The sequence below is a fragment of the Balaenoptera borealis genome (assembly GCF_965194805.1).
Source record: "Balaenoptera borealis genome assembly, chromosome: 3".
Lineage (NCBI taxonomy): Eukaryota > Metazoa > Chordata > Mammalia > Artiodactyla > Balaenopteridae > Balaenoptera > Balaenoptera borealis.
The window spans coordinates 105,150,420-105,166,194 of NC_138866.1; the positions used below are offsets into that span (position 1 = coordinate 105,150,420).

At 34.3% G+C, this 15,775-nt stretch overlaps 1 protein-coding gene across 19 annotated transcripts in view; it reads right to left on the reverse strand.

Annotated features, from left to right (window-relative positions):
• Nucleotides 1-15,775, reverse strand: part of ZNF280D (zinc finger protein 280D) — a 130,724-nt gene that overhangs the window by 36,835 nt on the left and 78,114 nt on the right. For 17 of the 19 annotated variants that reach the window (XR_014243403.1, XR_014243404.1, XR_014243405.1 and 14 more), the window contains 2 exons: nucleotides 12,350-12,468; nucleotides 12,163-12,199 (listed from right to left, as the gene is read on the reverse strand). Coding sequence is in view for 4 of the 19 variants with exons in the window: in XM_082388081.1 (XP_082244207.1) it covers nucleotides 12,163-12,199; nucleotides 12,350-12,468 (156 nt within the window). In the remaining 15 variants the exon portion in view is untranslated. The other 2 variants (XR_014243417.1, XM_082388084.1) reach the window with 2 other exon arrangements.

A 15,775-nucleotide genomic window follows, 5' to 3' on the forward strand; every position in this document is an offset into this window, starting at 1 on the left:
CCTTTAATCTTATTCGTTAAAGGTGCCTGCTGAAATAGTCATCATTTGAGATACTCAATTGCTTGGTAGAAGACAGTGAAATTTGCTAAGCTCAAAGTTCTGAGCTAATGACCTGCCATTAGATAATTAGACTTTTCACCTGTGAATTCTTGCAATATTTTTTAATAGAAAAATTTTGTATAGCATTTAAAACAAACACTATTTAAGATTTCAATGTATGGAGAACAGAAGGATTGACGGTTATGGATTTCAACAACAACCATTAGAGATCAAGATTGCAAATAATTAATTTTTCTTCTGTATGTAAACCTACTTTCCCTCTAAAGTTCAAAATAAAATAAATGTCCCTACTTGCATTTTTCTGCAGATCACATGACCAATCCAAAGCTACATGTAAAATGAGCACTTTGGTTAAATTACATCATTGCATTCTTTTCAGGTTTCATTCATACTATAAATAAATGGGGTAGAGGGAAAACGCTCATATTCATTTCAATCAGACCACATTCTTTCCTTCTAATAACATTTAAAAGCCAAAAATTTCAATGCTGATTTTCAAAATGTAATCTTTGCAAATACTTATAAGCAAACTAAAAAGCTGAAAAAAGGTTTACAACAAGCCAGTAGTAAGGTCAACCAGTTCTCAAGACCTTCCAGTTACCCATTCCAGATTAAATTTAGGATAGTAATCATTATACTAATAAATAAGAGTAAAACATCTAGTGCACCATTTCTGACCGTTTGTTCTGAGAGGTGTTAACAGATGTGTGGAAAGGATCATCGATCTAAACGTTTACCAGGTTGCACGTACATTAGGTACTGTGCTAAAAGTTCCAGTCCAAAGACACAGTCCCTCCTGTGAAGGAGTTACTGTCAAGGAAATGTATTGAAGCAAATGTTTACAGAATTGTGAAGTGCTAAAAAAGAGACATGTATATTGTGGCTATACAAAGGACTGAGCCACTATGAGGGAGAAAGGCGCAAGGAGGCAGTGAAGATACTACAGTGAACAAGGTTTTGCAGCAAGAGCAGGAGTTAGCAAAGCAGGGAAAGGAGAATCAAGGTGGAGGAAAAGCAAAGAAATATAAAACACAGCAATGATATGATACTGAGTGGTCTCATATGACTAGGAGGTAGGGAACAAGGGAGAGTAGTCAAAGATGCAACTGAAGAGATAGCAAGGGCTACTTTAGGAAAGATCTTGATTGTTACACTAAAGCGTTTGTGCTAAGAACTTTATTCTAAGGTTAATAAGAAAGTATGATAAGATTTGTGCATCAGAAAGAAAAAGGGCAGTATCAGAAGAGGATAAGCTCCAGACAAGGAGTCCAGATAAGAGACAGTTAATGACTGATAAAAGAACAACAAAGTGTTCTTTTCTTTCTTTTATCAGAATTATGGGTCCTAGTTTTTGACTCAGAAAAAAAAAATGGTTAGACACATAAAGAGTCAATGAAAAGGCCACAGAAATTGGGAAGTCATATGGCATCTCAACTACAAAGAGTTCAAAGTTTCTTGCAGTCCTAATGCTTGCTTATGCAGCTGTGATCCCTAGGCAGTACAGGAAGTTTCTGCTCAAAAATAGCAGGAAAAACTTTTGATCACTATTTTTCTTACTTTTAAGTCCCAGAAATTTCTATGTCATTGCATTCACATAATTTTTCTATCATGAAATATTGATTTAACATATTAATAATAAATTTTTGTTATTTAAAAAAAAAAGAGACAGTTAATGACTGTCCCAGGTAAAGCAGTAGGAGTGTCAAAGAAGAGGAAGGCTTTAGGAGGGTGATAGAGTAAAACCAACAGAATATAGGTACCAATTGGATAAAGGTAAATGTGGAGAGCAAACATGACCCCCTACATGTCTGCCATTCATATAAATATATTTACCGCTCAGACCTACTTATACAGCTCATCCTTTGGCACAATTCCAACAATCACTTCTAAACCAATAACCCGCAAATCATCAACCAGAACATGACCCCTACATTTTACTATTTATTTTTCAATCAATTCAAAAATATCATAGTGTATTAGAATTAGACTTGAGTCCTAAGAGAGTATATTATCCAATTGCCCCTATCTTGTAAATGAGAAAAATCTACAGCCTAAAAATGCTAAAGTAATAAATCCATTAAGCAACAGAACCGGTTCTACTTCAAATTTCCACTGCATTTCTTCACAGCCAAATCCCCTGTTATAAATCAGGCTCCCTTAAATTCATGCCAGGAAAAGTGAAAAACTTAACTGATCTCTCTGCCTCTTTATGTTTTCCACTCTAAAACATGCTGAGCTATCATTGCCAAATTAATCTTACTAATAGACCGATTTATGTCAGTTTTGCTGAAATGTTCTACTGCTCATATATCATAGAAATACTACTCTAAGATTGGGAGGCTAGATTCTGGTCCCAATGCTACAACTATATCAGTTGTTGCCTGCTCTCCTGGGGAAACAAAGGGTCTTCACATTGAAGCTCAGGCCCATCCAGCTACTCATACTTTATGTAGTAAAAGTAGGAAAGTACATTTGGAACCACAAGCACAACCAGGGAAGCAATAGACTATAGTACTTCTTAGTTTAGCCTCTGAAAACAGACTACCATAATTTAAATTGAGGCTCTTAACAGCTATGTGACCTTGGGCAAATGACTTATCTGTATCTCAGTTGTCTCATCCACAAAATTGGGACAAGAACAGTGCATATCGCATTAGTTTGTGAGAATTGAATGAGTGGATAAATGTAAAACATTTAGTGTATGTACTCAATAATTGTTAGCTCTTATTACTGCCATGGGTAGAATCAGGAATCTAATCTTACTGTCTAGAATTTACTTAAGTGTGCCACACAGGCTCTTAAAGCTTTTTACCTAAATATCTTTAATGTTTTGAGATTTTTCTGCCATACCTCCCCCATCCTCAAACAAAAGACATTAGGTATTAGTTTTTCATTGCTGAGCAATTTACCCTAGTATGAAATAACCTACCCACTTCTGAAGATGTGGCTATAATTTGGTCATCAGGGAAGATAGAGTAAAAAATCATTCTAAATGGACAGAGGAAAGAACTAGGTAAAGACAAAGACAAAGAATCAAGAGAAACAAAATATTTATGTGTAAAATATGAAGCAAAAAATAAGACCATCAGTAGAGGCAGAAGATTCTAATGCCAGACTCGGGCTATAATTTTGGTATTTTTTTATTTTGTTGGCAATATTGAATTAAGCCCTGAATACTTAATTTATAATGTATTCGCAAACTACCCTCAGAATCGGGAGACTGAAAAAATGGTAGTAACCTCAGAAACACTGGTAGAAGTTGGTAGCATTTGCCCTAAATGAAGGACTATATCAAAGTTTCATTTATCTTTCCCTTTCAATGGGTTTCCCATTACTTCCTGCTTACCAGCTATCAAAGGCAGAAGTCCAAAATGCCAGAAACCACTGTATTTTGATACACAGTTCCTACTTGCTAACTTGCAATTACATACCAGGGGCAAATGTACTGCATCCACTTTGAAAAGGAAAAACTATCTTGCAGTTACTAAAGATTTGGTTTGAGACAGTAATGAGACAGTAATGTCCGTGGTAGGATAAGAGAATCTAAGGACATGATCCCCCATTACCTCCAATCCTAGTTACATTTCAAAAGGTTAGAGAAAGAAACAAACCCAAAATAAATTCTGTGTATCTCATAGAGGAGATCAGTTTTTCTTTTTTCTGCTAAACCAAATATATGAAATGAAGACACTCTGACCATTTTGAACATTTAAGACTCTAATAACTTGGATTATGACCAGAGTCAGTAATTCCTCCAAATAAGTTCAGAACTTCACAGGAAAATAATGGAGTGATTCTTTACATATTCTTCAATGGAAATAGAGTTAGTAGAAGTAAACATTTTTAACAGAAATATTATTTTCAAATACAAAACATTTTTAAAAGGTTGCCATTCTGCTCTTAAAAGAGCTTACTTTCTGCTTGCATTTATGAAAGCTAATTAATGACTTATTGGTTTAGTTTAGAGTGGTATAATACAGTGGTATTTCTCTTTGGACCAAGTCCAGATTCTCTTCTGGTGTAGCATTTCACAAAAATCACATAATCTAATATATACATGGTATTAGGGGTTTAAATAATTATGAAATCAGTTTACTGTGTGGCCCTGTGAAGATGTAGATTCAGTGTCTCCACCTCCGACTGCCTATTCTGTAATTACCCTGGTGGCATGAACTATGTCTCATTCATGTTTCCATTTCCAGCACTTGACAAAGAGTCTTGCATACAGAAGGCAGGGAATCAATGTTTGTTGTCAATGAATATGTGGAAGGGTTATCTATATTATACTATGAAAGAGCCATGTAGTTAGCACTGGAGCTAAGTATAAAGTTCAGTAGCCAGAAATACAAGAGGGGAATTCACAGCTTCAAGGAGAGTCAGTTTTACATTTTCATTTTTTTCCTAGTACTCTTTAGATTAGGGGAATTTAATAAAATATAAAAGACATTTTTATCTATAAAACACAGTTTACATCTCTTTTAAGTCTTCAAAACAATCATGTAAAGATTATTTACAGATGAATAAACTGAAGTAACTTGAACATAAAGTGAGAGAGCTGGGTTTGGAACTCTGATATTTTGACTCCAGTCAGTGCCCTTACATTATACTTTGCTTAGAACAAAATTGGAAGTCATTGAGAGAACTAAATCAACTTTTAAAATCACTTCAAACTGTGGCATTTAGGACATTTGATTCAGTCAATAAATAGACATCTTTCAATAAGTAGCCAAGTTTTCCAAGCTTGAGTTATTATGGATTTACTATGCATTCTTATGCTCTGAAGATTGCTAGAGGGAAACACCTATTCTCAACTTTTTGTCAAGAAAACAAACCTTGCAAAATTTAAAACTTTACTTCCATTCTATGTAATAATTAATCTATCCAGGTAGATATACAGAAGAAAATGGAGAAAGGGGAAAATAAGGGAGAAACAGATAGAAAAGAGCAATTCCATGATTGAGTTACAATCTTTCTAATATCTGAGAAAAGCAGATTTTTAAAAAAATCATTTCAAAGGTCTACAAAAGAAAGAGCCACTTTACTAGCACAATTACACATTTTTCGTAAGTTTAGTAGTATTAGATAAGTAGTCAAGATGACTGGAAATGAATGCCTGGCAATAATTAATAAAAGGTTTTCTTTAAGAAAGAAATTCTGTAAGCTAAAAAAATAAAAGTTTTCCTCCTAAGCAGAGAGGATTATGTACCAGTTTTCAACAAGGCTGTTAAGGGTGTTTGCTGTTTCAGTCTTCAGATAGGAAAAGTCAGAACTACAATCAAATTCTGACATCTGACAATTATATGAGGTGCAACTGAACACTGTAATAAAATGCCATCCAACCAGCAGTTTGGAGGAATATACTCCAAGAACTATGAGCCAAAATTACAAATAACTGCAGTACAGTTAGTACAGTCAGTGGATTGCCACTAAAACTCTCAATGATGAGAAGATTCCACTGATATGTAGTTCCCAGGGCCTCCTGTAAGTAGCAGCAGTAATAACAGTGCTAACAGCAATAACAGCTGGAGCAACAGCAGGAACAGCAGTAATTAGTAGTAGTAATATTAGCAGCAGCAGCAGCTAGAGCAACAACGGCACCAACAACATGCATTTATTGAATGATCATTTTTTGTCAGGCCAGTGCCAAATAATTTTAATTATTTAAATAATTTGAATTATTTAAATTAATAATTTAACGTCCACAGATTATCTCTATTTCTTACAGCCACCCTGCAAAAAATTATTACATACCTTTCACTAATGAGGAAGATAAGGTGAAGTAATTTTCACAAGGCTACAGAGCTGGTTAGATATACAACCAGGATTTAAACCTAGGACTGCCTTATTTTAAAGCTGTACTCCTTTCCCAACACTACACTTCACAGAAGTAAGGATAAAGATACTTTTCAGTGTGGAGGATTAAAAACAGTAGATTCCTACATTTCAGTAAATGATATAGAAAAAGAGATTCACAGTAGCCTCTCCATGCTTGTAGAGGAAGGTAAGGTCTTCCAGGTGGGCAAATACCAAAGTGACTAGAGTGAGGCCGTAGAAGGATCTCAAAATCAGAGATGTGGGCTGAAAGATGAGATGAACCACAGTGTGGTCAGTATAAGGCACTATAATTTAGGGGAAAATACGATTTATACTATTTTTAAAGACAGAGATTACTAAAATGAACCTAGGATTCATAACTATTCCCTAAAACTACAAGTTTATTGAGCTTCAGGCACCAAAAATCTAATTTTATGACTAATACGTGCTTCAAACAATTAGCTCTTAAGGAAGATTTACTGGGTTAGGAAAAGAAAGTTAACATAAATGATTTGTGAAAATGGTATGAGATGGTCAGAATGAAAAGCAGGCTGAAGATTAGGATAATTCTATCTGAACAAAATGCAGGCAGAAGTAAAATTATGAAAAGTAATAAGAGTAACAATGATAACTTTACAGTTACACAGTGCTTCCTATGTGACAATCACTTTCTAAGTACTATATACATATGCTAACTCATTTAATTCCCTCTACACTTTATGAACAGGTACTGTTGTTTACATGCATTTTACAAATGAGGAATGAGGCAGAAGTCTGTAACCTACCCAAAGTCACACATGTTCTAGTAAACAGCAGGGTAGGAACTCCAAACTAGGCAATCAACTGCAGAGCCTACACTCTTTAACCACTACACCACACTGTACCTTTAAGGGTCTGAGAGGGTTTAAAATGAAGCTGGCTATCGAATCACCCAATCTTAGTATCAAAGAAGTTCTCCTGAAGCTGTTTAAGTAGGAAGTAAAACTTTACTATATAAGAAATTCCTTAACAGATAATAAAAGGCTGAAAATAGTCTCAAGAAAAGTAGGTAAGTGGGTAGATTGATAAGCTAAGCATAAGGAGTTACAGAGAAGCTAGAAACAGATAATGAGAGATTCTTAAGCTTCTTAGTGTGAAATCATATAAAGTAACCATACTCTCCAACAAAAATATCCCTTGCTGCCATAATCAGAGGCAGAATAAACTAATAATTGGTCTGTCCCTGTTATGCATTTATTAGATTTTACAAACATAATAATGAGGATATCATTTTTCTGACGTAATTTCTAAAAATATGAAAATGTACATTGCTAGCCTCTAGTTACAAACACTATCTTACAAATGATTCATAAACATAAATGAAATGTCTAGGAATCCATCTTAGGCAACACTACACAACTACTTTTTATTTCCCAGTTCATAAAATTTGAAGGATTACTCCAGATCAGTATTCTACACACTATTCCATGGAGATTAAGAAGTGAATAAGTATTCAAAGAAAAAAACTCTAAAGTCAAATAAATATTCTCTTAGACATTCACAAGTCACATACAGCATGAAAAAGCCCATATCAAAGAATCAATTTAACTTTAACTTGCATTGCCCAAATTTATTTGACCATGGAAATTTTCCCCCCAACTTATAAATTATGGACATTAGTTGTACAGTACAGAACCTGGGAAAAAATAACCTAGTTACTTTCTTTAATAGAAGTATAAGAGAACTACTTTTACAAGAGCCTATGAAAGAGTTAAATGTGCTGAGGAATAATGTGAACATTTAATTTTCTCAAGGTCAAAGAGTCCCTGTTTCTGCTACTGGGAATAGGATACGTGGCATTCTAAATTTATCTTGTCATAAGAACAAATTATGACAATGTAAGTATAACCAATATTGAATAATAGAATCTCAGAAGTCTAGAACAAGTCAGCACTCACATTTTACAAATAGGGTAACTGAGGCTCCAAGAACACTGCCACTCCCCTGGTTTTCTTTCTATATCATCGGTCACTCCTTCTCAGTTTCCTTTGCCAATTCCTTCTCATCTCCCTGACCTTTTATTGTCAGATTCGCCAGAGCTCAGCCTGTGGACTCTGCCCTTTCTCTCTCTCTACTGTATCCCTTGGTGATCTCATATAGTCCCCTGATTTTTTTTAATGAATTTTAAATTTTGGTATAATTGTATATTCACATGCAGTTATAAGAAATAACACAGAGAGATTCCATATTCCCTTTGTCCAGTTTCCCCAATGATAACATCTTATAATACAAAATAACAGTAAAAAATTATAGCACAAAAGCATAAACAGGATGTTGGCGGTGATACATATACCAACCTTACTCAGTTTTCCCCAGTTTTACTTGTATTTATTTCCATGACATTAAATGATATTTACAGCTTAGAACACCCCCCTAAATTCATACAGGTGAATGCTTATGACATGTCAACTTGCATATCTAATAGATATCACAAACTAAAATATGTCCCAAATCACAGTCATCATCTTCCCTCTCAAATCTATTACTTCTAGTCTTCCCTATCTCAGTTAATATCAATGCCATCTTTGCGGTTGCTCACACTTATAACTGGAATCATCCTCAAAACTTTCTTTCTTCTACACTTCACATATAAACCATCAACGAATTCAAAACATGTCCCAAGTCAAAACTCTTATCACCTAAACTGCTAGCAGCCTAGCCTAAACCTCCACCATCTCATACCTGGATTATTACAATAACCTCCTAATTAATCTCCCTGATTTTGTCCTTGGTCTTCTACAGTTTATTCCGAAGACAGCAGCTATGGTAATACAGACACTCTTCTGTATTTAAAGGTTTTCGTTGATTGTGGTTTTTATTGAGGTATAAAACACTCCTCTATTCAAAATGCTCTAATAGCTACTTATCTCATAGTAAAAGGCGAATTCCTTACAACGGTCCATAACGTCCTATACACATGGCCCACATTACCTTGCAGGCCCCAACTCCTACTACTCTTCCTCTTAATCACTTATTTGCAGCCAGACCAGTCTCCATGCAGTTCTTCTTTCAGGTCTTTACTCAAATGTCATCTCTCTGTGAGACCTTCCCTGACTACCAAATTTTAAATGGCAGCCTCCAAACTCCCACCCAGTACTTCTTATCCCCCTTCCCTATGTTATTTTTCTCCATAGTATTGACCACTATCTAACATACTATGTATTTTATTTACTTTATATTGTCTGTCTTTCACCACTAAAATGTTCGTTCTGTGAGGGCAGAGATTTCAGTCCATTTTTCTAGCACTTAGAAGGGTGCCAGGCACAAAGCAGATGTTCAAGAAATATTTGCTGAATAAACAAATGAGGCCCAAATAGGTGAGGTGTTATGCCAAAATATCACAAAAATAGGGCAAGAATCCAAGTCTCTGTAGTTTAGCAGTCATTTTTTCTCAAAATAGAGATGGACTTAAACTGAACCAATCTCATTTTTTATTCAGTGGTAACCAAAAGCACACATGCATGAAATGGCAATTTCTGATCAGGTGAATAAACTATTTAGAATAACCTGATGGCAAGGAGGGATTAGACTCAAGCTAAAACTCATTAGCACAAAATTAAAATATGACCAACTGCCTATAATCAACAAGTTTTGTACTAACTGCCTTAGGTGTTTTATTTAAATTATGTTTTTAAAAAGGAAGTTATAGGTGATAGAACTTTAGGAGTTTAAACTTTAAGAAAATGAACTTGATAATACTATAAAATAGAGTCCTATGGAAGAACACAAAGCAGTACTCCTACATTGCTATATCAAGAATACAATTTCTCATATTTTTTAACTATAGCCAAGGTAGAGCAAATATCTATAAGTGAAAAAGGAACTTATGTTAAAAATGTAAAGAAGTTGTTTCTGGGCAAAATTTTTAAATTTTTTAAAAAACTGGGTAGAAAGAGGGTGAACGACAAAACTTCCTAGAGACAGATAAGGAAATAAAGGCTAGCATAACACCAAATCCACCTACTGAGAGACAAGCCACTTCCAGAGCTTTTGAAAAATTATTCATTTACCGTAGAAATTAGTTTGGAAATTTAAAACTAATGGGTTCAAATTTTTTTATTATTAATTGCAAGAAGCACATTACATAATAAGTAGTCATCTATATTGGCTTTAAATCTGTTTCAAAGTAAAACTGAGCAAGTTCTGACTTCAGAGTAAAAAAACATGACTGAGTCATACTTCCAGAGCCTGCCTAATCCTTATATCAACTAAGATCACAAAAGGTATTTTGCATGTCATTAAAATTCAATAAATTGGTAAAGTATGAACAGTGACCTTTCAATTGTGCCAGAGGAAAAAGAGCAAGATGCACTAAGTAGATACAGCTCTCAGTGTGCAGGCCAAATAATAAGGCTTCCATGAAACAATAAAGGCAATGCTCCTATTTATATGATTAAATCTACAGCTTTCATATGAAATTCTTTATTAGTAAATAATTCCTGAGGCACTTAAACAACAGAATTTTTATTAAAACAAAATAGTAGCATCAAAACTGTTTATTAGAGCTAGAGTCAATGTAACTAAAATAAACAAATGTCAACTTTTAAAAAAATATATATGTGAAAATATGTTTTATATATGATAGAAACAAGTGCATTATTGGCCCCTATATTTTTTAATGTTACCACTACCCAAAGGAACTATTAATAGCTAAGTAGGTATTATGTATTAGATGTACAAATATGTAACTTTAAAACTTGTTTTACTGTATAAAAAAATAAAACTAAATTTAAAAAAAAACTTGTTTTAAGGTCTGCAAGAATAGGTTTTGTCAATTCTTTACACCTTAGAACTCACAATTATTAAGATAATATTAATAATAATAATCCTGAAATAAGAATGGATATAATAATGTCTAATGGTCTGAACAACAGCCAAATTAAAAAACTATAAATAAGCAGCTATAGGAAATCTGTAGAGAATTCTAGGGAATATCTTGGAGTTCTTAACAAAACAAAGCAAACATTAAACAACAGTTTTAAAGAAAAGAATATAAAAATAGACATCATAAAATAGACATCAATACATTTGGAGAACATAAAACCAAGCTATCAAAATTAAACTAAATTTTTAAAAAATAAAAAATCTGATAATTGATGTTGTCAAAAAACTATGAAGTTACTCCTGGGTAATACATTTTAAATAACAGTAAAAATAAGTGAAATTTTGGAACATAATTGTAGAGACCTGTTGTTCCAAGGACATGAAAAATAACCATTTCCTAATAACTGGAGATTTTGTATTCCTTGGATGCATTCATGCTAGAGGAAGATTAAAGGGCAGCAGCCAAAATGACTAAACTTCAACTGGGACGCTGAAGCACAGATTTGATTTTCTTGGCCAGAAGTGACCCACAAGCTTAAGATCAAGAGCCAAAGCCCCCAGTGAGAAGCTGTGCTCTATTTGGTGGGCCTTGATACCATCTCTGACTATATCAACATCAGCCTCATGGAAGGCCAGCCATGAGGGAAGGGAGTCTCCCCAAGATCTGATTTCCTGAGACCACAACCTAGAACAGGTCCCACAGTCAAATTAGTCACATTCCTTGGAAAGAGAGAACAGGCATCAGTTGTGTCCATCGAAGGGGGACACTGTCCAGGTGTACCCTGAACATTTTTTGAAATCTCTGGGCTGCTTCTCCATCTGAAAAATAAGAAAAATAGCACAATGACAGACAACGAATGAGGAAAAAGACAATCATCTGGCCTAAAAAACTTAAGACTTATAAGAAATTAAGAAAGCAGACAAAACAGACAAAAAGACAAACAGCCATATCATTTGGAACATATTATTCTGAAGTCAAGTACAGCAGAGAAAAACACAAATTATTTTAAGCAAAGTAAGAAATGACCATAGCAACAAAAGTTATTTTTGGAGAGAGCCAACTGGAGAAAAAAAAAAATGTATGTTAAGATATGTCAACCTGACACAAAGATAAGGTGGAATAAGAATTAGTCCCATTTGAAGCTGAAAAGAGCTGAATAATGAGAGCTAGTGTCATGAACTTGGCTGCTTAACTCCCTTTGTGTAAGAAAACATCTCAGAACTTTGAACTTAGGAAATTCCAACTTGTCTTGCACCAGGTCACGAGCTCCATAGAGCAGGAACCTATTTCAACAAGCAGCTTTAAAAAAAAACAAAAAAAACAAAATACTTTAATATTTTTCATTTCTATTAATGATACATTTAAAAATGCAATAGTGCTAAAATCCATCAAAGTAAAATGCACTGAATAAAAATTAAACTTACTCAGAAAGATGTTCAGAAGTTGGGATACAAACAGAAACTGAAATTAGAAGAAAAGTATTATATTTAAAACAGCATATGAAATATGATGAGTGAGAAAAACGATTTAGTAAAGAGCACATACTGTGGCTGACCAATAATACCAGAATAAATATCAAAAATCCAAAGTAGAACAATTTTATATACGTACCTTTCTCTATTACAACTTGACAAGCATGAGTTTCATGTTGACTTAAGTGTGCAGCCATATTATCTAAGCCAGAAACATCAGTTAGGAAATCACAATTAAGGCACACTAGAGTAATGCCCCTATAAAAAACAAAGCAAATAGTATAAAAGAAAACGTTTTTATCTTTTATGAAAATCCACACACCAGTTCAATGAATACTTTTCCATGATTTGCTTTCTGTGTCATAACTGTCATTCCAATTTTTGTTATATAAACTTGATATAACTGAAATGATTCTCTAGAAAATGTCATAGTCATAGTCAAATTATACTACCATTTATTTGCAGAAAGTATTTTTGCTTTATAAACTTTTCTCTCTCATACCAGTTACTGAAAGCTAAGAGTCAAGAGACCTACAGTCCAGTCTTGGCTCCACTAACAACATGCGTCACTTGGACAAATCACAAGTCTATTTGTGTCTATGCCCATCTGCAAAGCACGAGTTCAGTATATATAAATGTACAATATATACATTAGTCAATGTATATTTACTAAGGCTGTCTTTACACATACTGTACTACTAGTGTACTGTATTGTGAATACAATGATGACCAAAAAATACAGTCTGTGCTCTCATGGAACATTTATCTAGTGTTTATCTAGGTGAGGAAAAAATTAGAAATGTGAAGGCTTTAAAAATAGATCATGTCGTAGCTGCTATCGTTGTATACTATGTGTTAAAGATTTTCCCATATGTTATTTAGTTTATTCTCACCACAAGCATCCAAGGTTGGTATTATTCTCAATTAACACTGAATTAACTGAAGTAGCTAATTCACTATTGAAGTCCAACGTCTGAGTTCCTCAGCATCCCAGTACTCTGAACTGGCCCACTTGCTTGGACCTAAACTACTTGTTCCCTTAACAAAACTTCACTGAGTACTGTAGTTCTTAAATATGTAATGATTATAAATTTTCAAAAAGGTTAGAAAGCAATTCCCATAGTCATCAATACATTTTTTTTGAATTCACGAATAGTTTTTATGCTTATTGGATCAAACTGTGTAGCATTTGCTACCTGAAGTATTTAAACATAATTGGCATATTATAGCATGTAAAATTGGTCTTAAGATTCTAATTTAAAATGTTTAAACTTTTAACTTTGAGTTTTATTTTAAAATATTAAGCCTGCAAAAATATGCGAATGTTTCAGAGAACTTAGAAAGCCACTATGTTTAATTTATTATGTTTATTAGAGTTAAGCACTTGGGAGCTTGTGGGTCAAGCATCTGAAGAGCTGTTTAAAAGAAAATCAAATATATTAAACATATAAATGATGTTACATTGTTTAAAGGTAATTGAAATGTAAATGAGACTTTAAAAAATTCTAGTCTGTTCAGCTTAAATGAACTTTATCAAACATTATTTAAAGGCCCGCTTGAAAGTGATTTTTTAAAATAAATCTATTTATTTATTTATTTATGGCTACGTCAGGTCTTCGTTGCTGCACGCGGGCTTTCTCTAGTTGTAGTGAGTGGGGGCTACTCTTCCTTGCAGCGCGTGGGCTTCTCATTGCGGTGGCTTCTCCTGTGTGGAGCACTGGCTCTAGGCGCGCGGGCTCAGTAGTTGTGGCGCACGGGCTTAGTTGCTCCGCGGCATGTGGGATCTTCCCGGACCAGGGCTCGAACCCATGTCCCCTGCCTTGGCAGGCGTATTCTTAACCACTGCACCACCAGGGAAGTCCTGAAAGTGGTTATTAAATGTACTAGATTTCTAAATGGAATATTTTTAAGCTTAAGGAAAGTTAAGATTTAAATACTTAAATTTAATAATTACAGTCTTTTTCTATTAACAAACTGCCCTCAACAGACACTAAAAGTAGTCTCAACGGTAAGTAGCTAAATGCCTATTCCACTCGACATAGTTAATTGGACCAGGGATGGAATGTCTAACTCAAGCCTTCTCTGAACAGGGATTTGTAATTGGGATATATAATCACATTTCTTGATCTGGGAAAATGTGGGAGGCTAGGAATACTATGTTTGGGTCATCAATAGAGAAAGCTGGTCTACACAGAGAAAGGAGACTGGAACCCATGTCCAGAGAAAATAATAGAGACAAAATCATCCTGCTTCAGCAGGTCAGACTAGAAAGAAGCCGTGTTAGTAACTGATGGCTTTGTTTCCCTCGTATGTTCTGGCTGTATCTCTTCCTTCTAGGGGGTCCATGAGGGTCTTTGAAATCCTGCTAATAAATTATTTTTGCTTAGGTGGAAAAAAAATAGATCATGTAATGTGATCATTTTTATTGTCAGTTTATTAACAAAGCATAAATACATTTCTGAAGTTCATCACATACGTTAAAATTTTAAATGTTTTACCAATATACAAATACAAACAAATAACATACCTTAGCTTGACTTCTCCCCTAAAGCTCTACTCTAACAGTCTGCTGTATATTTTCCCCTAGATGTCATACTGGCACATAAAAAACTGACCTTCATAAAACTAAAATCATGTACTTCCTTCCCAAATTAACTTATCCTGACTGGCCTTTCTTATGATGCCATTTCCTCTGAAAATAAAGCTCAACCTATAGTTATCTCTGTCTCTTCTTCCTTAAACAGTCAGTATGTCACGCACTTTATACCAGCAATTTATTGAGTACTTATTCTGTGCTAGTCTAACAATTTTAGACATACCATCTCATCTAAATCTAAACAACCCATAAAAGGTAGATGCTATAATTTATCACCTTTTTAATAGAGGATGGAGTTAGCTTAGTAATTTACCAAGGACACAGAGCTGGTAAAGATCAAGACCAGGTTTGAAATCAAGCACTTTCATCCCAGAGCCCAGTTTCTTAAAGATGATATAATACTCTCTCACCATTCTAACTCAAGTCCTTACTAGATTATTCATAACTACCACAAAAGTCCTAATCAATAGGATTCATGCATCTATAATCCACCCTATTATTAAAGGTGAGAAGAAATTCAACCTTCCTTCAGTTTCACTCAATTCTATATAAAACATCAAAGGTTGTCCAGTGCCCTCCAAAATAAGTCCAAACTCCTTAGCCTTATTTTCAACGCTTTTACAATCTGGCTCTAAGCTCAAAACTATTGCCCCCGATTTCAATATTATTACTATAACTTCAATGCTCCATTCATTTACTACTACCATTCCCCCTCTGTACGCCTTCTACTTTTTCATTTCTGCACCTCTATTCATGCTATTCCAACTCAAATGCCCCTGTACCTCTTCTATCAGTATAAACAATACTCATCCTTTAAAGCCAAGTAAACTAACACCTATATAGATCATTCCAAGTAAAGTAATCTCGCTCCCCTTTGGAAAAAAAACAACCATTATTGCACTTATTAAAATCCCTCTTGCTTTATTGTGGTTAGTTACATTCACCTCTTATCTCCCACCCAATAAAATG